The sequence below is a fragment of the Corvus brachyrhynchos genome, unplaced genomic scaffold (assembly GCF_000691975.1).
Source record: "Corvus brachyrhynchos isolate BGI_N302 unplaced genomic scaffold, ASM69197v1 scaffold101, whole genome shotgun sequence".
Lineage (NCBI taxonomy): Eukaryota > Metazoa > Chordata > Aves > Passeriformes > Corvidae > Corvus > Corvus brachyrhynchos.
Window position 1 is genome coordinate 21,764,164 of NW_008237239.1, and position 23,819 is coordinate 21,787,982.

At 38.3% G+C, this 23,819-nt stretch overlaps 1 protein-coding gene and 1 long non-coding RNA gene across 5 annotated transcripts in view; both read left to right on the plus strand.

The window, feature by feature from the left end:
- The window catches only part of LCLAT1 (lysocardiolipin acyltransferase 1), a 113,289-nt gene that overhangs the window by 50,443 nt on the left and 39,027 nt on the right, over positions 1-23,819 (plus strand). For 3 of the 4 annotated variants that reach the window (XM_017730135.1, XM_017730133.1, XM_008630383.2), the window contains 2 exons: positions 2,664-2,810; positions 11,355-11,471. In XM_017730135.1, the coding sequence (XP_017585624.1) occupies positions 2,664-2,810; positions 11,355-11,471 (264 nt within the window). The remainder of the gene's footprint in view (positions 1-2,663; positions 2,811-11,354; positions 11,472-23,819) is intronic. The other variant, XM_017730136.1, reaches the window with a different exon arrangement.
- LOC108445634 lies at positions 4,105-7,166 on the plus strand. Its single transcript, XR_001860579.1, has 2 exons — positions 4,105-4,773; positions 5,729-7,166. It is a non-coding gene; the product is annotated as an uncharacterized LOC108445634 (long non-coding RNA).

Sequence of the window (23,819 nt, forward strand, 5' to 3'; positions counted from 1 at the left end):
GGTCCAAAATCACTCCTAAGGAGCTGCTGACCTGGGAAAGTATCAGCAGGCTTCCTTAAGTAAGCATTTATTTTGCTTTTTGCTTCCATTCTTTCAGCCTACAGACTCTGATGCAATGAGAACACAAGGACTGAATAATTTAGGCCTGATGTGTGATACCACACAATAAAATGGTACCTGTACTTGGCACAGTACAGGTTTCCATGTACTAACTTATGTGTAGTGTCCTGCCTATGTAAAACACATAAAAAGGTCTGGGCTGAGGACTAAGAAGGATTGGAAAACACCAAAACCACAGCAGAACTTTCCTAATCTCTGTATTTTTCCACTCTGTCCTGTGGAGCATCTGCATTCTCACAGTTGTAAATGCTGTGGTCAAGACATCTCTGTTTCTGCTCAGAGGGATTTTGTCCTTTGCATTGTCCATTTTTATGAATTTGATATCAGATGAAGTATCATAGAATATCTTAAGTTGGAAGGGACCCATAAGGACCATCAAGTCCAACTCCCTGCTTCTTGCAGGACTACCTAAAATGAAACCATATGATCAGGAGCATCAGTCAGGTGCTCTTTGAACTCGGCCAGGTGAGATGCTATGATGACTTCCCTGGAGAGCCTTTTCCAGTGACTGACCACCCTCTCAGTAAAGAACCTTTTCCTAGTATCCAATCTGAACTTCCCTGTATGCAGCTTTGTGCAATTTCCATGTATTTTCTAGAGGAACCAAATGCTTGGGCAGCACTTGGTATGTAAAGATGTCCTCTTTATGTAATACTAGTGTGGAAATGAAGCCCTGATTAGTTCAATTTCAAATACAGCTTTGGCACCATTTTCCTGCTGTGTATTGTAGCAGTAGGAAATGATTACATGCCAAAAGATAGCATAGTTAAATTACATCAGTTATTTTAAAGTTACTGTAAAATATACCTTTATTTTTTTTCCTGCAAACAATTTGTTTAAACATGGATAGCCTCTGTTAATAAAGCTGTACTGACACTTCTTGATACTGCAGGTGTGGGAATGTGATGTGTACATAAATGCATATAAAATGTTGTGGTCAAAGTTGAGTTTCCTTTACAAAGAGTTTTCACAAATATAGGGAAAAGATTTGAAAAGATTTGCTGAGACTGCATTCTGGGCATTTCTTTTCTTAATTCATATAACCGCTTCTAGTATTCAGTTATCTGAATGTCATTGATTATCTGGATATCTGAGATGCATTAGGTCCAGATTGCAGAAGGCATGCAAATTATGCGTGTTCCATCTGTTTAACTGATTTAAAAATTAGAAGTATTCGCCCCATGATATAGGTCACAAATCTGTAACAATACAATTAATGTTTCTAACCGATACAGGAGAGATAATGCAGCAGGTTAATGTAATGTATCCAGGCTGAGTGACTTACAAAATTGATTTAAAAATGAGTGACTTTAATAAGTAGTTTTCTAGCATACAGTCCTTGTGAGATACTGCTATGAACAGAATACAAAGGAATCCTGTAAAGAGGAGCTGAAGTAAAGGGCAAGAATAACATGCTGTAAGTCACCAGCAAAGGAAAAACAGGCTTTGAGAATGGTGGTGAGCAAAGAGGAGAATGGGTAGCTGTGATGTTTTCTCTTTGATGTGCAGCATCTCTCTGCAGGTTTTCTGATGAGGTGCAAGCTCGCCAAGTACTGTGGCAAGGCAATGTCATGCTCTTCTGAGCCCTTTTTAAGAAGGGAGCATCTCAGGCTGGAGCTGTAGCCCTGATTTTTTATCCTGCTGTCTGAGCTAATGGACAGAACTTGTAATATTGTGTGGTATGCTGCATACTATATACTTGTGCCAAAAAGAGCCAAGAATACTTACTGAAGATAATGGGATGTGACCCTGAGCTGCAGGCTCAGCAGCAGTTTCACTTACTTTACTGCATTATGTTGCCAGTTTGATGGCAGGCTGCAAATCTTTGTGTTTGTTGATACAAACAGGTAGATATACATAATTTTTAAAAGTTCTATAATCAAGTGTAAAGAAAAGCTTCGTGTTTTCTATGAGTAATGAAAGTTATAAGGAGGTATATGTAATAAAGCCCTCAAAGGAACAGATACTGTCTGGTTTTAAATGCTTCACCTCAGAGAATCATAGCATTATTTAGGTTGGAAAAGACCTTGAAGATTATCAACTCTGAGCACATCCCTAAGCACTGCATCCCTGAGCACCATATCTACAAAGCTTTTCAATGTTCCCAAGGGTGATGACTCAAACGCTTCTCTGGGTAGCTTGTTCCCAGGGCTAGCTTGACAACCCTTTTGGTGAAGAAATTTTTCATAATATCCAGTCTACACCTGGTGCAACTTAAAGCCATTTCCTCTTGTCCCGGTGCATGTTACCTGGGAGAAGAGATCAACCCCCACCTTGCTACAACCTCCTTTCAGGACAGCATTGACTCTGTTCTTCCTCTGGTAACTTGAGTTTTGCATTTTGAATGCATTTATGCATTCTTTTTTTTACCAATCCAAAACTCTTTTTACAAGGTAACCAAGTGTTCTTAATCAGAGTTGAGGGCAGGTGGGCAGCAGTTAAAATGTTGTGTCTAACATAATTGATAAAATTCTTTGGAATAACAGACACTGTGGAAGTATCAGAGTGAAATGTTGCTAAAGGTGTATTTTTTTAAACCTTAGGCTGGGCGATGCAGGTTGCAGCCTTTGTTTTCATTCAGAGAAAGTGGGAAGATGACAAGAGTCACTTTGAAAAAATGCTGGATTATTTCTGTGACATTCGTGAACCACTACAACTCCTCATCTTTCCAGAAGGAACTGATCTCACAGGTAGGCTGCATTTATCATCTTCTCAGGGTATGTTCAACATAGAAATTCTTTGTTGTTTATGGAAAGAATTTAAGCAAGTCCAAGGCAGGAGCAAGACTTGGTTCTCATGGGTAGTAGAAATGATAGTAAATGTTCAAATGATGTGCTGATTCATGTGAGAGGCACAAACGTAGTTCCACTGAGAGACTTTGCCAGTCTTCCTGAAATAACTTACATTTCAGAGCATCTGATGATTAACAGTGCTTTTTATTGGTCAGTACTGTACATGCACTGCATTAGCAAAAGCAGGTTTCAAGACCTGGAATATATCACTTGCATGCTCCCATTTCCTGAATTACTGTGACAAAATAATTTCATAGCTATGAAAGAGTGACTGCAAAGGGTTATGATTCTATTTGGTTTCTTGCCTAATGTTTTAAGAGGGGAACATGGAGATACTTGTTCCTTAGGCTGTGTAAGCACTGTAAGCAGTCTGTATCTGCCTCTATTATGGAAATAACTCTGTAAAACAAATGTTGAGATTACCATAGGAGTAAATGTAATGAGTTTGATCCTGTATTAATTTTTCATCAGATATCTACCTTAGTACAGGTATCTTACAGCATCAGTGGCAAGCTGTTAACCAGTGGTGAAGACAACTCAAGTTGTCTATAAAAGAAAACACTGTATGAATGTTCTGTGGTGGTTCATGCCTCCAGCATGATGCCTGATTTGATAAGCCTTATCTTTAAATAGAAAATCAATTGCAATTAAGCTTCTAACTTTTAGCTTATTTAAAAGATTTTTGCTATACTTTCTATTGCATATATTCACAAATCATATTTTATTGCAAAGCCACATCAGTAAGTAGTAGACATGGTATAAGAATAACTAGCATATCCTGCTGTTTTTTCTTCTGTATTCCAAATATCCTTAAAATGGGTATGTATATAGTATTCAGATGCTGTCATGCTGTAGGGAATTGTCATCACTTGATCAGCCTTCCTAAAAGAGGATAAATTCATTGAACATTCCTGGACTGCTTCACATGATATCTCTTGTTGAATTGGTTATCTTGTATCTGAAGTTAGGAAGAAGGATGGAATTTTCTTCACTGAAAGAGTGGTGAGGCACTGGCACAGGGTGCCTAGAGCAGCTCTGGATGCCCCATCTCTGGAAATGTTCAAGGTTAGGTTGGATGGGGCTCTGAGCAACCTGGTCTAGTGGAAGGTGTCCCTGCCCATGGCAGGGGGTTGGAAAAAGATGATCTTAAAGGTCTCTTCCAACCCAAACCATTCTATGATTCTATGAAATTATCTCACTTCAAATTTTTTTTTTGAGTTCATGAGGAACTGTCTCCTCCTAGCTCTCATAATTATGAGGTGCAATCTCATGGAGTCAGGAGACACCTCCTTAGAGCACTCACACACTCTGAACAGGTGTTTCCATCTCAAGATGTCCGAAAGAGTTGGATTGCTTGTGATTTATTCCATGAATTATGTATGCCTTTTAATCTCTAGAAGAATCTAATATTCCTGAGAGACAACAGATTTTTAAAGAATTGAGGAAGTTTTGTACTGGAGCTTTAAAAAAGATTTGGCTGTGGACTGAGACAGCCACAGTGTGTTAGTACTTGTGCTGCAGAGTCCAAAAGACTGGTGGTGAGGATGTTCCCACCTCAATGTAGAGCTGCTTAAGGAAACACAGGGTTTTCTCTGTGCTGTAGTTACTGATATAAATGACATAGGCTAAACAGCTATATGCTGTTGATACCATGGAAACAAGTTTCTTCATTTAATATAAAAAAAATTCTAATGAAATTTTCGAACGCAGATTGTTGACAGTTTTTTTTTCATTTGGTAAGATATTTCTGTGGTTCTGATTACCCTTCTTTATACCTCTTTATACCTCTTTATACTCTTTAACTTCACAATGCCCAATGGAAAGCTGCAGTAACTGTGCTGTTCTGCTGAGACCACCACAGGTGGGTGTGAGCGGCCCTGGAGGAAGCAGAACGGTGGGAAGGAGGGAGTGATGGGTAGGGAAGACAGTAGGGCACTGCTGTGCTGGCTTCTGACATAATAAACTGTCCTGTGTTTGCCACTCTTAACTTGCCATCAAGTATTGAATGCCACTTTGATATTACATTTGTGCATAAAAGGATGAATAGAGACAGGCGAAACCCTGGGACTTTTTCTGTGGAAGTAAATAGCTCTCCCTCTCTGATTGTCTTCACAGGAAATATTGCTTCATATATATTTTAAAATATTATAGGAGACAGGGAAAAATCCCTTGACAAACTAATCCTGACCAAGCAGTAAATTTATGCCATATGAGAATGCTAGAACATAATATATGTAACATTTTGAAGAAATTATTATCAGAGAACTGTTGCATTATTGACATATTAGGACCTATTGCAACCTCATGTTCCATCCTTTAGAATAATAAATAAACTGTGGGTTTTTTCTGAACAGTTGCTCAAAATTCTAGGGAACATTTTGCAAAAATAGAGGCAGTGACTCTTGTTTTCTGACCAAATGGCAGAACTGCTAATTACTTCTGAAAACAAAATTCCTCTGGTGCTTAAAATGAAAAGTAACATTCTACATCGCTAAATAGCAGAATTGCTGTGCAGCTCTGTGCAGCTGCTGTCATTTTTTTATCCTCTCAGTGGCCATGTGACAATGATAGATTTACTCCTCTTTATAATATTTTCAGGTATTTGAGAATGAGATTTCAAAGAAATGTAAAATAAGACTGTATTTATTTATGGGCTACTGCCTGACTTTAAGGTGGTGAAGTACTTTGCAGTGGAAGATGCTACGTAAATAAATTTTAGAAATAGTAATGCCATGAACCCTGAACACTGTATTTGCAGACGGGATTGTATAGGGGCTGAGGTAATAATTGTATAATTATATACTTATTTCTGATAGGTTGGCCATCTTTTCACTCTGGAGTACTTGAAGGTTAAAGCTCAAAGGTATTTTACTGTAATTGCTTAAAAAGAAGCCCTCAGCCGGTAAACATGTAGCCAGACTTTCTGAAGCCCTGAAGAAAAAGCAACCATGAGTTTCATGCTTCCAGAAAGCTGGAATACAACCCACCATACTGCCTGTTCTTTTTTTTTTCTTGGTGTTCCTTACAAGATTGTTTGTAGTAATTCTTCAGAAAGCAGTGACAGAAAAAAAAAGTTGCTGTGTTGCTCTATGCCTGGTAAAGCCTCATTTCCTCTGGATTTGTGTTTGCATCCCTGTACGTGGTCCTTTCTTCATGCCACCTGCTCCTTTTTCTGTGTGTTTCCTTCCGTGTGACATTTCCTCACAAAGCTCTTGCCGCTGCCTTGGCAAGAGGCGTCGTGTGCTGTCCCTGCCCCTCGCCAGTCCCTGTGTCACCCAATGGACTCTGCATGCTGTGCTGAGAGCCCTGGCACACCAACAGCCATGGACCCCACCCTGGATTCTCCCTTATTCACATCTGTACTCTCAGAAGCTTCCCTTTACCCAGTTTTTTCTAAAGCTTCTGCTGGGCTGGATTATCTTTGAATCTCTTGTCCCTGATAAACTTTGTTTGCAGGGGACAATAGCTTCAAAAGTTAAGGGGACCAAACAGGTGGACAGAGTGTGATTGCACAGAGCTTTTTTCCTTGAGGAACAGCTAAAAATCAAGTAGGAAAGCTTGCTGGAGTTCAGATTTTGGCAGGAGTGTTGCGATGTGAATGATGGAAGGTAACCATCAACTGCAGTTGGATTTTTAACTTTGCTAGTAAATGTGATGTGCTTTGGTAGAACAAAGAAAATATTGATCAGAAGCACTGGTAGGGGTTGCTCTAACATGGAATAGGTTGAAAGTAGCACAAGTAAGAAAAATTGCTTTTAAGAAAAAAAAAAATTTTTCTTAAAATACTGACTGTGAGCCAATACAGCTTTCTAAATTCTATGCAAACCTCTAATAGATGAGGATTTTGTTTATTTATTTAGTATGAGAGAATTTTGGAGTACTCATTTATTCTTTCACTGTCTGGCACTAATATAATTTGAGAGAACTTGAAGTCACAGAAGAACATGCATGTTTTTATCAGTGGGTTTTTATACAAGTGAAATTAAAGGAAAAGGTAGTACTTAGTATCAAATTTCAGCTCACAAACTAAAAATGTAATTTTACTAAAAAAATAGATTTGTTAATATTATGCACAGCTTTTCAGGAGCAAAAGCAATTTAAGTTCTTTAAAATCTGTAACTCAAAAATTAAGAAAATGTGTTAGCATCATTTCTTCCTCCAGTTACTTGAAATGAAATTTTGAAGTGGAGTGCTTCTAGAAAGTGCTGACTTTCAGCTATTCCAGTAATTTTACAGTGTGGCAAATGGTATTTGGAGAAAAATGGGAAAAAATGTAATCAAATTATTTACCAAAGGTGGCACAGGAGCAAAAAAAAAAAAAAAAAAAGACGTTTTGGCCAGAACCCTTAAATTCTTGTATTTTTATGTAGTTTGGTAGTTGCTCTGCAGAAGTGTCTAAAGACTCAAATAAACTGAATGGTTGTACCTGTCACCACCCCACAGAACATGCTCTGAGAGGGTGCATGTTTTAGCTGAAGGAGACAGCAGAGGAGAGGCAAGCTGGTGTGAGACCTGAGGAGACAGAGCATGAAGCAGTTCTGGAAATGTCCCACATCACCCTCAATTGATAAACTGGTGGCTTTCCATAAAAATAACTTATTCTCCTTATTCTTTTTTAACAGCAAACAGAACCAAGGTGTTAAAATACTCGTAATAGGAATGATGAGCAAAAACTTGGGGAGTAAATTTGCTTTGACTTAAATACAGTGTAAGAAAGAAAATACTTGTTCCTAGAAAGCAGCACTTGCTCAACTTTTCAGAAGGTTTGGTGATAGGGGACATTACCTGTAGCCAACCAAATGACATGAGTGGCCTTTTGGGATTGAGGAGACCCAAACCAAGTGCATTTCCAGGTTCTGTTTCAAGAACTGCTTGATACTGTTTGTGTTGGTAGTTTGGAAGAAAAGAACATATGTTTCCTCTTTTTAAGGAAGTTTTTAGGCATCTTTCACTTTTTTTTATTATTCCACCTAAGACTGTTATAAACTGGCCTGTGGAACAGTAAGACATCTGCTTAAGTTTTGCAGCACTGACAGTACAGCCTGGTCTATTGATTAAGGGCTTTTAAAGAGGCGTTTGTTGTGTGAATTCTCCCAAGTTGCAGAGGATATAAAAATGGGTTTCTAATTTCCTGGATTGGTTTTCTAACCTCTGGGTTTCATAAAATGGGGAGTATCACATGTTCTGCCTTTTGTTAAGCAGCAGAATTTGCTCTGAATTTCCCCCCAAAGGTTTGGGCACTGGTGTCTGGCACAAGGATCCCAAACAGCAGTGGGCATGAAGGTCCTTACATTGGATGACATGGCAGTCAGAGCATTTAGTCATAAGTTATAAAAGAGTAAGAAACTGATTTTTTTTTCCAATGCCAAGATTACAGGAGGGGGAGGGAGGGCATCACTCCTACTTTTTCTGTAGAGTGAATGGTTACCCTATCCTTGCTTTCAGTATATTATCAAAGCACATTGACCTTCCTGACTTGCTGTAATAAGTAATGTTTAATGCACAAAGACCTGTGGCTTTATAGTTGTTAGGAAGGGGAGAGGGAGATGATTTTTCCAGATGACAATGATCGTTGTATTAGCTGGGAGCATTATTCTAGTTGTAAAATCCCATTACACTAGGGTCATGCAAAAGGGGAGGGGAACAGTCTCTGTTATATAAAACTTACAGTCCAGAGGCAAGACAGGCATACAAATGTCAGGAAATAGCTGAATAGTGTTGGCCAGTGTGCCGATGTCCAGCTGTTCACACATTTCAGAAAGGCAGTGTAGTAAAAGGAAATTTGGAAGATGTTTTGCAGATGTTTACAGTGAGTTCTTTCCAAGTGCAGGGAGGTGCACTTAAAGGATGTTTCCATCTTAGAGGAAGATGATTACTTCAAGGCAATGGGCACTGGAGGTCCCAGCTCTTTCTTGCAGCATCAGTTAGGTCTTACTCAGAGAACATAAGTGCCCTTTCCCTCCTTGGTTATTCTTTGGTGCAAGTAGGAATGTTTTGTAAACACCAAGGAGTTCATTTTCATGTTCCCTCTGAAGCAAAGTGCTAGTGAGCAGGCACACAGAGTTTTTTCTGAGTGCTCATTAACTGGGTGTAGTTTGAGATGCTTAAGACTTAGAATTTTTTTTTCAGACTGCTGAACTTAATGTAGATTTATATGGCACTTGTGTCTCAAAGCTCTGATTGACTTGATATGCAGATTGCAAATTTTCTGAAGTGAAACCCAAACTTGGATATGCAGAAAATGAAGAAGATGCTGCTTCTGTCCTGTGGAAACAACAATACATTACATTAGGAACTTTGCAATAAATTAATTTAAAACATTTTACTTGACTCATCCCAGAATCTGGAAAAGAACCCTTGATTTGGGTATTTTTTTATAGGAACACGCTTGGTCATCAGTGTCACTTCTTAGAAAATAGTTTTAGTTGTTGAGCTAATACTGGTACACCTAAGAGGTAGAACCTGTTTTTTTGGAGGGACATTTAATGATTACCAGATTACTGTTGCTTCTTCAGCCATTCCAAATCTTGCTCATGGCTCACTTTGCAAGTTTTGCCATTGCAGTGGGAGTCTGCAAGGCAAGTCCCCATTTGCTGATTCAGAATAGTCATTTGCAGTATTGAATGGAGCAGTAGTTGAGCAGGCAAAAATAGATATTCTGACCGTGTGGTTAAAGATGTAATGTATATGTCCAAGGGAAGATAAATTAAAGTTACATAGCCAAGTGTAATTTTAGTATTTGACACATTCTGTAATTTTAGCAATGCTTTTTGAAGTTGTAGTATTTTTCAAGTATCTGTACGTTTTGGCAATTTGGCAAGAATTAAATCTTTGGATCCTCTTTGCTGAATCACTTGCTTGGCTACTGTGCAACAGCTTTCCTTTCCTCCAAATCACATGGTCAGGCAGTCTGTGCAGTGAATCTTAAAGCTTGCACATACAAAAAGCAGCACTCTTAGGCATGGAAACAATAGGTCACAAGGAAAAAATATTCAGTATACTGATATGTTATAGTATTTATTAATTGGTAGACAAACCTTTAGGAGGGGCACCAGCATTTTTGATAAATAAAGAGGTCATGTAATTTAGGGAAAAAAGAAAGATGGGGGAATGTTGCATTGCAACAAAAAGGAAACCTCTCACTGCTGTTGATTTGTTCACTTGTGCTATTGTGCTTTTACAGGAGAAAATTATGAGGATTTTAAGGGGAAGGATTTATCTCTAAATATCCCTTCTGTTAAATTATTAAACAGCAATATGTTTTCCATTACTTTATCTCCCATCTCTGTTAAGCTTAACTGTGGACCCTTAAAAAAGATCTTTTTCTGCTTTAAAAAAAAAAATAGATTACTTCAGCAGTGATTTTATTCCCTAGATCTGTTGCTGAGATTTTTGTCTTTTAAACACCTGTAAAACTTCATAAATATGAGTTATTAAGTAATTTATTTGATCAAGTTGATTTTTGCCATGTTGTCAAGGGAACGTTTTATATGTCCATTGCCTTTTGGCCCCAGGGGAGGCACAGCAGGGCCCACAGTAAAGACCTGAGTGTAGCCAGCAAAGTCCATTTGTCTGCTGGCTGAGGCTGCTTGGAAGAGCCTCCTGCACATCACAGGAGAACAAATTGCCTCCTCTCCACCTGTCTCCAGAAGTTTTTGCTTTGGTGTCCATGTCTTCCTTGCTTAGTGGCCTCTCTTAGCAACCAGCCCTGGAAGGCTTTTGGTTTTCTCACGAGAGGGTTTTGATTATCAGAGGTTTGAAACACGTTTGTCACAGGGTTTAGCCACGCTGCTTTCCAGCTGCCTTGTGTGTACTCTGTGTAGAGTGGCAGGCATGTGTTGTGACACTGAAGTGCTTGGTCAAAAGATTAAAATGGGGTAGGTATGTGCAGCACAGGTTGATGAATGAAACATGGCAAGTTCAGAACGAAGATGTAAAATACCATTTTAATGTATTAGATTAACTGGTTTCCTCTGTTTAATGTTTTCTTTCTGAAATAAGTTTAACATGCCTAAACACTGACTTCAAGGTATTTGTGTTCATAATGTCAAACCTACATTGCTGTATGTTGTGCCTTTTGAGTTGAAAAAAGCCCAGAACGCAACTGAGCCAAGTAACACATTTTACTGTTGAATGGGTATTGAGGTGTACAGAGAGCTATTAACAGACTATTAATTTATAAATTTCAGATTGCATTTGATAAGTATGAAAGGTTTACTGATTATTTGCTAAAATTAAATGAGAGGGTAAAAAGGCTTTTCTTGCAATCCACATGGCTCTTCCTCATACCATGGTATGGCCAACTGAAAGCACACTTGTGTCTGCCTCTACATCTGTACTGTATGAGCTGCTGTTGTACTGTTCCTGTCGTGTCATCATTCCATTTAATCCAAGCTCTGCATGCACAGTGACACAAAGTGGTGCTTCTCCTTCTCTCCTCAGCCAATACCAAAGCCCGCAGTCATGAATTTGCTGAGAAGAATGGACTTAAAAAATACGAGTACGTCTTACACCCGCGAACGACCGGATTCACCTTTGTGGTTGAGCGTCTAAGGGAAGGTAATCCTGCTCTGTCCTTTTTTTTCCCTTTAAGGTAACAGATCTTACCCAAGCTGATGTTCAGAAAACTGCTTGAAGTAATTTCAGGAAAACTGATCACGAAGCAAGCCCTTGTTTGCAACCCTCCTTAAAATGATTGTAACATGGAGAGATTTGAGAGAGTTGGTAAGAGACACTAATATCATCAGAAGGTATGCAGTGAGTGAAAGCAACTTTTGTTTTAAGTATTTTAGCTTGTTTAGCAGTCTTACCTCAGAAAGCTAATGGAAAAAATCCCAAGGAAGTTCAGCCCATACCATCCTCAACCCCAAGTGGGTGGTTGACACTGAACACACAGGCATGTATGTCACTGCCCTCTCTGAAAAGGCTTCTGGGTTTAAGTCTGAGAGCTGAGTAAACAAGTTATGTTAAATGGACAAAGGGCATGCTCAGCAGTGTGGAAATGCAGCAAGTCGGCTGCCCAGTGCTGCCAGATGTTTTGGGTGATGGTGACTTGGAGAAGTGTGAAATACAGGGTGGTGGGTAAGAGAAGGAGTGATACTTGTTTTTTACCCAGAAGTGGTTTTCCATCCCAGTATTAATCTGGGGTCAGGGTTGAGTCCCTTTTATCAGGAGAACAGAGTATGAAGATGTGATTGTTAGATTGAGATGTCTGGGAGTTGTTTTGGGAATGGGCGTTTGGATGAGGTTTGAGGCCATCAGGATATAACCTTTAAATTGCAGAGATGTGGCAGGGATTCAAGTACAGATGAGTGAATATTTGCAGGATATATGGTTGAAGAAAATAAACATGTACAGTAGATATGAAGTGACTTTTTTATAGGTTGGCTCTTCAGGGAAAAGCGATTCTAGATGTTTAACACATGCTGGTTATTTTGACTGCCAAAGGAAGAAGTTCCAGATTATTAAAAAGAATAGGGGTCTGCTGGTAGGTTTTTTTTGCTAGCTGGAATCCATGCTTGGATTTTAGAAGCAGACCTGGCTTGCATTTTACCTGCTTCCTACTAAGCATCCTAAAATCACTGCAAGCACTTTGGCATCTTGTCCAGGTGGACAGCCCCAGTTGTACCGTATATCTATTTGACCCTATTTGTATTGCACATTCGGAGCTGGACACCTTAGATTTTCATTTCTCTTGAATGTTTATTACTCAATTTGCTGTAGTAAAAAATTTGCCACATACACAATTTCAAAAGCTTGCTTTACCTAAAACTTCACAGCACTCAGTTAACCTAGTGCCTAACAATATTTCAAACCTGGAACAGATTTTCAGTTAAAGAAATGTTTTCCACTCAGCATATTAATAACTTAAAAAAATTTCTGTATTTGCTGCAGAACAAGCTTTGTGGTTTACAGTAATTTTCTAATTGTATAAAAATGCTTTTCTCTTCCATTGCTCTATGAGCAATCTTTTCAAATTAGGCTATTGGGTTATAAAAAGGAGAATATTTGAGGCTGATTAACTGATTTTATGCAGTAGAAAGCGGGGGGAAAAACAATAACAGTCCAGCCTTTGAAGTGGTTTTATGTCTCCCTTTTATTTAAGGTAGACAAATATTGTGTGAAATATTAATGTCCCTTTAGTGTTGAATTTACTAGATATTGGGTACTTTGATAGGCATCGTAAGCTATATCTATTATAACTGTATGCTATTATGTAGTAAATTATGTGTGAGAAGGTAGTTCAAGCAGCATTTTAAAGTACTTGGTTATTACTTATTAATTTAAGAATTGGTTTTCAACTGCTTCCAAGTGTGCGAAATGGGGACCATTTGTGTTGAAAAGTTTGGGGGTTTTTTAATATATCTATCTATCTATATATACATGCATATATATATATGAAACCCAGCTGTAGTTGCTGAACTTTAAAATACTTCAGTATATTACATACATATGCATATCTCTATCTTTTTATGTGTACAATATAGATGTCAATGTTGATATTGAGATGCAGATGGCCCAGTTGGTACTTGGTGTTATTGTGCAGCTCTGGTTTGAGTTACTACTTAAATTAATAGAATGCCTTTTTAACAATCCTAATTTCTGATACTGGCAGTAACACAAAATCCAGGACTGTCATGGGCTATGGTGTTAACCTGAGGCCCCATTTCTGAAGTGTCTTAATGCTACAATCATAGTAATAATCATCAAAATAGATTTATTTTCTTTTTTTACTCCTCATAACTGCAGGCATAGAGCAGTGTGTGTGACTTTAACATGCAGGAGGGAGTGGCGGAGATTTTAATATCATGTTTACGTCTTTGAAAGTATTTTTGTGCATAGATGACAACCTTATTGCCCCGTAGCTCTCCTGTGATGAATACATTTTGGCTCGTGGCTGTTTTCCATTCCTGAGGCTCAAGTGTCTTTTCTTCAGGCCTGAGTACATTATTTTGCTCCAAAAATAGGTTGATGAAAAGAGGGGGAAAATGTCATTAGAAGTTTAACTGCTTTTTAAATGTTGAAGAAACTAATTTAATTTGGCAAGAACCCCGACGAATATGCATCACAAGCTGTAGCATAGTTACCTGTTATTATATAAAAATAACTATTAGTGACCCTTCTGAATAGGAAATGAAGAATCAGGCAAAAATAACCTTCAATACAATTTTGCTTGTATCTCTGCAAAGGAGTTTATTCCTAGAGGAATCACTGTCTGCACCCTGCCAGCATAAACTGAGCAGTTATCTGTTCTTTGCTTTCCATAGGTGGCAAAAAGCACTTGGATTCCTCTGGCTGGCTTCTCTCTTATATGGTCATTATTTCAACTATTTGGTCTCTTTGGCCCATAGATGCTGCTGTGATGGTTTCTAAGTCACTGCTGAGATTATGGGAGCTAAGAAAAAAAGAACTATATAATGTCCACCAAAAAGCAATAAAAGTTGTTTAGGTAATACATCTCCTTGGCTTTTGAGTCATACCCTTTCTTTCCCCATTCTGGTTCTCCATGAGTGGTAGCTCTTCCCCCCTGAGCTGACTCTTCTAAACAGAAACCCACACATAAGCTGACTGGTTTTTCCTTTCATTACGTTTAGGTGCCAAAACAGTGAAAATATTATTTTATTTGTAAATGATCACATTGTTGTTTTCTCATTCATAGAAACCATAGAATTACCCAAGAGTAAACACAGACTATGAACATGCTTTAGATGTATAATTAATAATAAACTCAGGAGAATAAGGAATGCAGCTGTTCTTAGTTTTCAAGCAGGAGATACCTGGTTTAATGACTATTGATGGAACGTTAAGAGAAATAAAATAGGTGATTTGCTTCTTTCTAATTCTGTTCACTTGATCAAATAATTCATTTGTCTTGTCTGAGTTGTAAGGAATCCTGATTTCAATCAGCACCTGGTAAAAAATTACTAGAGATTTTCACTGTATTTCTTTGGGGAACAAAGGTGAGCATTTTTTGGAAGATGGAGTAAGAACATGTGAATGAGCAACAGAAGATGAACTCCAGGCATCAAAATGAACATTGGTCATTACTTTTTTTAATTCATCCCTCTCTTTAACCATCTCCTAAAATAATTTTTAATCCTTTTTTTTTAAGCCTGAAACTTTGAGTAGATGTTATATATGGAGTAATTTTTGGCAGAACTTGGGCTAGGATAACTCATCTCCTTTTACAAAATGTGGGACTTTGAAAAGGGCTGAAATGTGCACGAATACAACTTTTATAAACGCATGTCTTTAACAATGTTAATTGAAAACATTTGTGGTTTATGTAATGCTCATGAAGATCCAGTTTGTGAGATCCTTCTGTAAATGGTCAGGAGGTTACCCAGAAATGACATATAGGTTTTCAAACCTGTTTGTATTTTATAAAGTTTTTTTCTGAAGTGCCAAATGACATTGAAAGTTCAGCTGACTTGAATGCTCAGTTTGAAAGAGATGGAAAATAATACTGGTTTGATTTGATTCAATATTGTCTGGATTCATTGAATTACATATATTATCTTGGCATAATATCTGTAATTGTAGCCAAATAGTCTGTCAAGAGAAAATAGCTGTTTACGAATGTTTTCTTAAAATTGCTTCATGGCTTTTAAGCATTTTCTCTGGACTAAGTAAACAGTGTTAAGACAGAGCTAAAGCTTTAAAGCATCATTAGAAGATTATTCATGCTTTTGTAGACAATCGTTTCTGCCAACATTAAATTTAAACTGACCTCTTTTTGATACTTCCTCTACAGCCATCAGTCTTTAATAGCTGGATACATTGGACTGGATGTTCCCATTATGGGGTTTATATTTTACTGGTTGTACAGTATAATGACTAGTCAGAATTAGTTGTTGTATTACAGTATTTCAGCTTTGAATTTATTTCTGGTTCATAATTAGCCAACTGAAAAAAATCTTGCAGATAACATTTGCCAACTACAGCATCCCAAAATAAACAAAGATACAAATTTAACATGCTTGCCTTCATTGCACATCCTTACTGATGGAAAGAAACTGTGATTCTCATCCTTTTCCTATGATTGGTTCAGAATTGATAGTTTTGCCCTAAAATTAATGTTTATACACACAGTCAGAAACTACTCTGTATCTTCTAATGTTCATACCTGGGTTTTACAATTGTTTCAGTAATTACATGCAGGTATTCCAACCTGTTTCATTGCTAAGGCAGGAAAGTTTTATTTAGGTGTTCAGTCCAGGTTATCTCTATATCAAACTATGTAAATGTTTTAATCCTGGGATGCTTAGTGACTATTACGTAGATTCTGTATGCTTTTCTGGGAGTTTGAGTATCTAGATATGCATATTTATATTTATATTTATGTACTGAACTCTTAACGGCATCTATTTGCGTTCTGGTGCAATTTGCTTACACGGCACTTAGGAGCTAATAATGTAAGGAGACAGTTTGTGATTTGCAGATCAATACAGAAGACAGTCAATAGGAGACGATGATTAACAGTTCCTGAAAGCTGCCACAAGGTTTGGCTCCCCTTTGCTGAGGTGTGAAGTAGCCAGGGTTAGGCAGCAGGTCTTTGTGAGCAGTGCCTGGACATCCTTGCTGTGCACCAGGAATATTTATTAATGAAACCCTTCAGCTTGAAGTAGCCAGAGTATACGAGCTCCCAGAGCTTTTTTCATACTCTGACTTTGAAAGAGAGGCAGGAGGTTGATTGCATGCATTGATGAAATGTCAGTGAGAAATGCTACCATGATACTGCCAAGGGCTTGTCTTCTGGTATAGATGACACTTATGTCCAAAGCACCTACAGCTTACAAGACAGATGCCCTTCGTTCTTTCCAACATAAATCAAAGTAATACCAATTTCTAAGTGTGTTACATTTTCTAAAGAGAAAATTGATGCAAGTGTGAAAATCAGGTCTATTTATTGGCTGAAATGTTCAGGCTGTGGTAGGTGGGGCGTATAAATGAATAGATATACATATTAAATAAACTGCTTTTTATTTTGATTACATAGTTTCTTTCCTCTTCACATAAATACTGGGTGAGGCATGTGGGTCTCGATCACAGGAGTGTCTGCTGAATTACCTGCAGAGTTTTTTTTTGCTCAGACAGAACCATGTAGCAGTTTCCAGGTTTGTGCATAATTGTCGTTTAACAAATGTACGGGACATAGAAAGGCCCCACATCAAATGACAGAGAAGGTTAGATTTGTTGTTTCAATGCAATTTAACCTCCCTCTTTGTGACTGAACAGATTTCTGACTCCTAGAATTATATGTTGGGCCACTGCCAAGATTTCTGTGGGTTTTGGCGAGGCCAGAGCTTGCACACTGACCAGCCCTGCCATCTCTCAGAGGCAGCTCCTGCCTGCTTGTGCTGGTTGCTCGGTTGTGTAAACTAAAATCAGTCTGTTTTCGAAATAGGAAAATGTAAGTGTCCACATTAGCCTTAGCTTTGGGTCCTCAATCAACTAATTTCACCCGTATGTCCATCAGGTTTGCAGAGATTAAACAGCAACTCTAAACCATCATTCCTTAATGCAAGGAATTTCTTTCTTCACGATTTTTTTTTCCTCTGTGCATGTGTTCCTCCCAGAGTCATGTTACTAAGTAGACTGATACTCTGAAATTACTGAGCCATTGTGAAAGAGCTTTGAGCAAGTTTTTAGCTGAAAATGCAGTATTAGAGCTTCACTGACTGCTGTCATTGATCTTCTGCTTTTATGAGAATTGGATTCTGTGCATTAAATAGAATAGCCTTTGATACAGAAATATCGGTATGTAAATTGAAGCTTGCATGCTTTTTATGCCTTTTGTGTGTCAGTAAAGAATTCACAACATTAGTTATATTTAAAAAAAAGGCAGAGACCTTGTTCAAAAGCACGCTTTTATTGCTGGGCATGTCTGTGAAATTTAGCAATGCAGAAAATCGGGTGCAGGCTGTTGTGCTTTATTGCAAATGCTGACAGTTGTCTCTGTACTCTGGAACATGGGAAAGGGCAGCTCGACTTTTTCCAGAATCATGTTAACCGCTGATGATTACCATGTCTTGCAAACATCTGCGTGTGTTGGCTGTGATGTACTTCTCAGAATGAGCACCAGCTTTCTGTTAGATATTTTCTTGCCTTTGGTACACGTTGAAGTTTCTGTTTCTCTTCTTTCGTGTCTTACTGGAGCAGCATTCTGCACTGCTCGCCCCACCTCTGTGGAAAACAGTCCATTGTTTCAGTCCTCCTGGGAAGGATTTGCTTTTTCCAAACCACTCTTTTTCTCTCAGCCCCCATCCTTTCCTCTTTCCACCCCCCACTGTTACTGAGAAGGGAGCACAGCCTTTCACTGGAGGGTTTATGGTGTAAGAATCGCTGCCTCTTTAGTGTTTGCAGGGTGACATGTTGCTGTTTGTGTCACCACTCATCTGTGATATACATCGGAAATATTTCAGGTTTTACATTCTCGAGCCTATCAAGATCCGCCTACTGCAGTAATTCCCTTGCAGTCTCTCACGTGTGAGTCATGGCTTGTGACAAGCAGATACACTATGCAGTGGATCATTTTCCATTTACCTCCTCACAGGTTATTAATAGTTGCAGTGGTAACCATACTAAAAAGTTACTATTTGCCAGCAGTTACCCCACAGTGGTATTAGAGGTTTCCACTGTTTTCCCTTGACTCTGAATACACAGTATCTGTGGTAACCATGTGGTAATGTTTGGCAAGTGTGGACTTTTTTAATTGCTTCAACTGGAGGCCTGGAACGATGTTAGCTCATCAGATTGCATATGTAAAAACGAAGCTTGGCCACAGATGAGTTCAGGAAAAATGATTTTTCAGGAAAAACTAGAATTATTTTCTTCAGAATTATGAAAATGTTCCTGCCCTTTGATTTTAATCTAATGTTTATCTCCTCTTGAAGTTTTTTTTAAGAAAGGTTTTTCTGGTAGTTGATGTGCTTTGACTACGTGGTGGACCACAAGTGTGAGTAACAAGGTGTATCTGCTGGTCCAGACTGGGTCAGCATCTCTCTGGGTGTGTGTTTTGAAAGGTCACTCATCTGATTTGAGTGTTTTGAGTACTGACCTTTATGGTTGTTTTTAAAGACTTACAACAGACAATAGGTGAGCCTCAGGTAAAGTACAAGTTCATTATTTACTGCTCATTCTTGTCAGCCGATGATGCAAGAATTTGCAGGTGATGTTGGTTGGATTGGTAGCATATTTAATGATTGCTAAAGTTGAAATTAATTCCTCTAAACGAATAGTATTGGCATCTATTTGTTTCACATGCTATTACCAGATGCTTTACACAGCTTACCCATTTCTCAGCTGTTTATTAGCAAGGCAGATAATCACTTCAAGCAGTCTTGAGTAGAGAGGAACCTAAACATACTTTTTCCATACTCTTTCTTCTTTTTTTTTTTTTTTAATTGCTTTAGTTTCCGTTAGGAGATGATGTTTCCTGGTGTGTTTTATTAGAAAAATAGCAGCATCTACAGGCTGAATAGACTAATCCCAAATCAAGAGTCTTATTGTACAGGAGATTCTCAGTCATATTTTTTGGATTCTCTACTCTTCCACTTTTTGCAGATGCTAGCTGTTTTTATTTCCAGCTGCATTAAGGTTGCTGCAAATGTGTTTTGTGTATTCCTGATACCACTTTTCTGTATGAGTAATTACTGGCAGGGGAGAGGGTCCATGGAGTATCGTTTCAGTTACTGGAAATGTTGGAATCCTCAAACTGTTCAGATATAGCCTCCAAATCTGTAAGACAGTAATAAAACTTTCAATCTCATCTACTTGCAAAATATGCTGCTTATGTATCATTAAACCTTAAGTAGTTTGTTTCTTTCATTCCTTTCTGCTGTTGCAGCTTCAACTCTCCTTCCCTTTGCCCTCCTCCCAGTCCCCTGCCACTATTTTCAGGATATAAAAAAATGAGCCCAGCAGCCCAGTCAGACTTTTCCGAGCTGACTCAGATCCCTGAGTTTAGCAATCATTTGCAAGGCTCTGCTCCAGAGATGTTGCGAGCAGTGCCACAGCCATGAATCCTGGATGTTGCTATGGGACTGATACTGAAAAACGAAAAACATCAGAGGGCAGAGGAGCTTGGGAAAAATTGTAGTAGAGCATAAATGCTTTTTAAAATAGATTTTTATCAAAACATAAACTTCAGCATAAATTCAACTCTACACCTCATTCATCACTTTATATGTAATCTGAAATACTCCTGTCTTTGGGACTTATTTTGTCAACCTTCTTCTGAACTGCAGGATTTTGGAGGGCAGGAAGTAAGGTCTTGGCTCTCTGTGTTCTCACTAAACATTGGTGGGATATAGGAAGGGTTTCCCTTTACTGCCTGTGTGCCATGCCAGTTATTTGAAGTGCAACATGTATTAAGTGTTGTAATGAAGTATATTACAGCTATAGGGTGTGAGTATATTTTCCCATAAATTCATTTATTTGTAGAATGGGTACCAGTTAAGAGTTGGAGAACTCTTTTAGTATACATTAAAGTCAGTAGTGTCTCTCCCTATTTCATACCATTAAAAACAAATATCTTAAAATAAGCATCTCTGAAATACCTATCATCTATATTCAGACTTATGCAAAACTGTCATTTTGTTTGCATAGATAGTCATTGTTGCCCTTGCAGCCTAACAATAAAAATAAATGCTCTCGATGATTATAAAAGAATTCCAGAAGCAGGGACCTGAGCAGGGCTTCTCCTGATCGCCAGTCCTTCACTGCGCTGCTCTGAAAGGAGCCAGCCTGACCTGATGGATTCTGGCATGGCACTGTCAGTAAGGACATCTATTAGGAGAAAAGAAGAGCATGCACAATAAATAAAAAGAAGAGAGGCATTCTCAAAATGCTTCAGAGACTTTGGAATCTGTGAGCAATGGCACGTTTGTGTTGCCTGGAAGTTGCTACGGGTACTGGCGTTTAAAAGCCAAACACAGAGGGCAGATCTTAGGGACATAAGTCCCATTTAAAATCCTGTAAGAATTAGTGTTCTTTTAAATCTGCTTGGATGCTTTTGAAAAATCATCCCTCAAAAGGATTCTTTGTCTAAGTGCTCTGCAGGTTCATCCTGTCAGCAGCACCATTGTGATTTAACCAGTTGACTTCTGCCTTCAGTTATCCAAAAAGCATTCCTTCCAACAGACCTGAAAGCTCCCTGCCTTCCTCTGTCAGCCCTTTGCTTGGCTACTCTTGTAGCATGTATCAGAGAATTAAATGAAACATATGCTCAGCGGCTCTGTGGCTTCTTCTTTCCTCCCTGTTGTTCACACCCTGTCTGTGAGGCCTGTGTCTTTTTGAGGCAGGTATTTTGTTTTGGTACCTCTGAAACACCCATCTCACTGGTGTGTAAGCTTTGTTGGAGCAGGTAGCAGTTAAGCCACAGCTGTCTCAAACAGTGCACTCTCCATGCCCACAGCATTACAAATATTTAATAAACCTGTTAATAATACATTCCAAACCACAGAGGCTCTGGAGATTCATCAGGATTTCTGCTACCTGTGGTGCTGACAAATTCAGTTGACATTACACACTGAGACACGCACGTAAGCATGCACTCCATGTTCAAATATATACATAATTTCTAATTTATAATAGCAGTGTTGTACATTAGGATAGAACGTTTTCAGAGGATTATTCTCCTCCTTGAAGGGATAAATTCTCTTGATTTTCAACCTTGTGCCTTTCTGTATTCTGGCACATGTAATCAACCAGCAGCATATTCTTTTTCATGTCTTCTTCTTTGGATAGCAGTGGACAGCACAGAATTCATTAAAACTGAACAGCCAAAATGCTGATAGAATATAATTTGAGCCTGTGACTGAAATGGTGGGTTTTTTCCTGTAAGGTCTGGTATATTGTGTACATACAGAACTGTGTGTATGTATATAGGGGAGTTTTGGTGATTGATTTCCATCTTTCTTGGCAAACTGTCTCGGATGAGGATTATAGTCTAAAAATCCCATTAACACAGTTACAGAAAACAAATCTTACTTAACCTTTGTGGATTTATGCATAAGGATATTTGCCCCGTGATTTTTTATAAGCAAAATGGTTTTATTTGTCACTCCCTCTAAGCTGACTGAAAGCACCATGGGCAGACCAGGGCTGCTTTACACCCAAACTAAAGAGATGGTTGTTCAGAATGAGTTTCATGGGCCTCTTGCTGAAGGCCCATTGCTGCCTATTAGCTGGCTGAGAGGAGGAACTCAACTGAGTAGGTACACATTGCTTGGAAACTGTTCAAGCATCTGCTATCAGGATGCCCTGTCTTGATCTACAAGTGAAACAGCCTCATAGGGCACTGCCTCTTTTCAAAGTAACACAGGAGGAAAGTGTCAGACATTCAGATTGCATAACTAAATACTGAGAAGTGGGAATTTCAAAAAGGGAGATTGAATGCAGCCCTCTTGTGGCGTTCGCTTTGGAACAGGAGAACAAACGTGTTTTGCTAGTTTGGTATTTTCTTTGCTTAGAATGACAAGCTTCTAACTGTGTATTTCATGCTTTTTCATTTCAAACAACAGTTAAAAAAAAAATCAGAATGGAGAGCTTTTGCTGGCAGGGCTTTGAAGTTGATCTGCTGTGTGAGAAACTGTGAAAGAATAAAGCAAATTCCATAATCTGTAATGTTCTCTGGAAGAGCCCAAGAGGTATGAACCTGAGGAAATGAACAGTTTCTTCCTAGGAGAAAGGTGGAATTCAAGAGTATCTGGTTATAACTCCTGAAATGTTACCTTCATTTTCAAATATTCTACAGTAACTCTTTTACAGCTGTTATTTCAGCACTGTTTTCTCAAAATATTTTGCTATCCAGAAACACATTCCTAAGATATTTTCATTATTTTAGTAGAAGCATTGTGGCAAATACAACAGGATGGAAGTAGTGGAGATAGATGAAAGAAATTAGAGGCTTGAAGATTTATATTTTGACAGCAGTGCATACGTCCACATCTTGTAAATACAATGATGGGGTTTATGTCCATGAGTAGTCCAGACTACACTTTAGGAAACAGTAGTCTGTCAAAGGGACACTTGCACATGGTTACATAATAGGCATCTAGCTCTCAGATTTTCTCTTAAAAAAAAATGACAAAACCCCCCCCAAACAAGCAAAGAAATAAAAGACCACACAAAAGTTTTTCTAGTTTTCAAGTGATGTTTCTTTTTTGGCTTTCATTACTAAATTTTACTTCTGCTTTATGGAGCAGAAATGTCATGTTGTTTTTTCCTCCCTGGAATCTGCTATGTATACCTGATGTAGAAAAAAAATCAAGAGCTATCTTGAAAAGAAGCACCAGCATAGTTTTAATCCCAGAAGTATGACACTTCACAAAAATCGTTCTCTGAAAAATATTAAACACACTAAGAAAGCAATTATAAACAAATAGGAACATGAGCAGTATGCTGGTCAGGCTTTTGTCACAAAATAAACAAAGACGGTTGAGACCTGCATGTAAAATATATTTTGTCTGCTACTTAGCACACACTGTAGCTAAAATGGAAAATTCTGTAGAGCCGAATGATAGCACTAAGTGAATTGGCATTTGCAATTAGTTTTCCCGTGGTTTGGCAGTATTAATAATGCAGCAGAAGGACAGGATATCCTTCAACTAAGGCAGTATGAAAAAAGGTTTTCATTAGCATTACAATGAACTCTGAGAACCAGGTATTCTTACTCACAGGAAATAAGGTTTGGGGAAATAAATTTTGTGTTTGAAAATGCTGGGTGAATTTTGGAGCATATCTGAATATGACTATTATCAGGAACTGGTTTTAGAATGGTGTAAGGATAAAGTGTCTTTCTCAGGCTGTTATTGTAATTCATAAGATATTATTTTCAGCAGTGTTTATTATACAAAAGAATGTTCAGAACCAGATAAATACACTAGGGAGCCTGGTTAAATA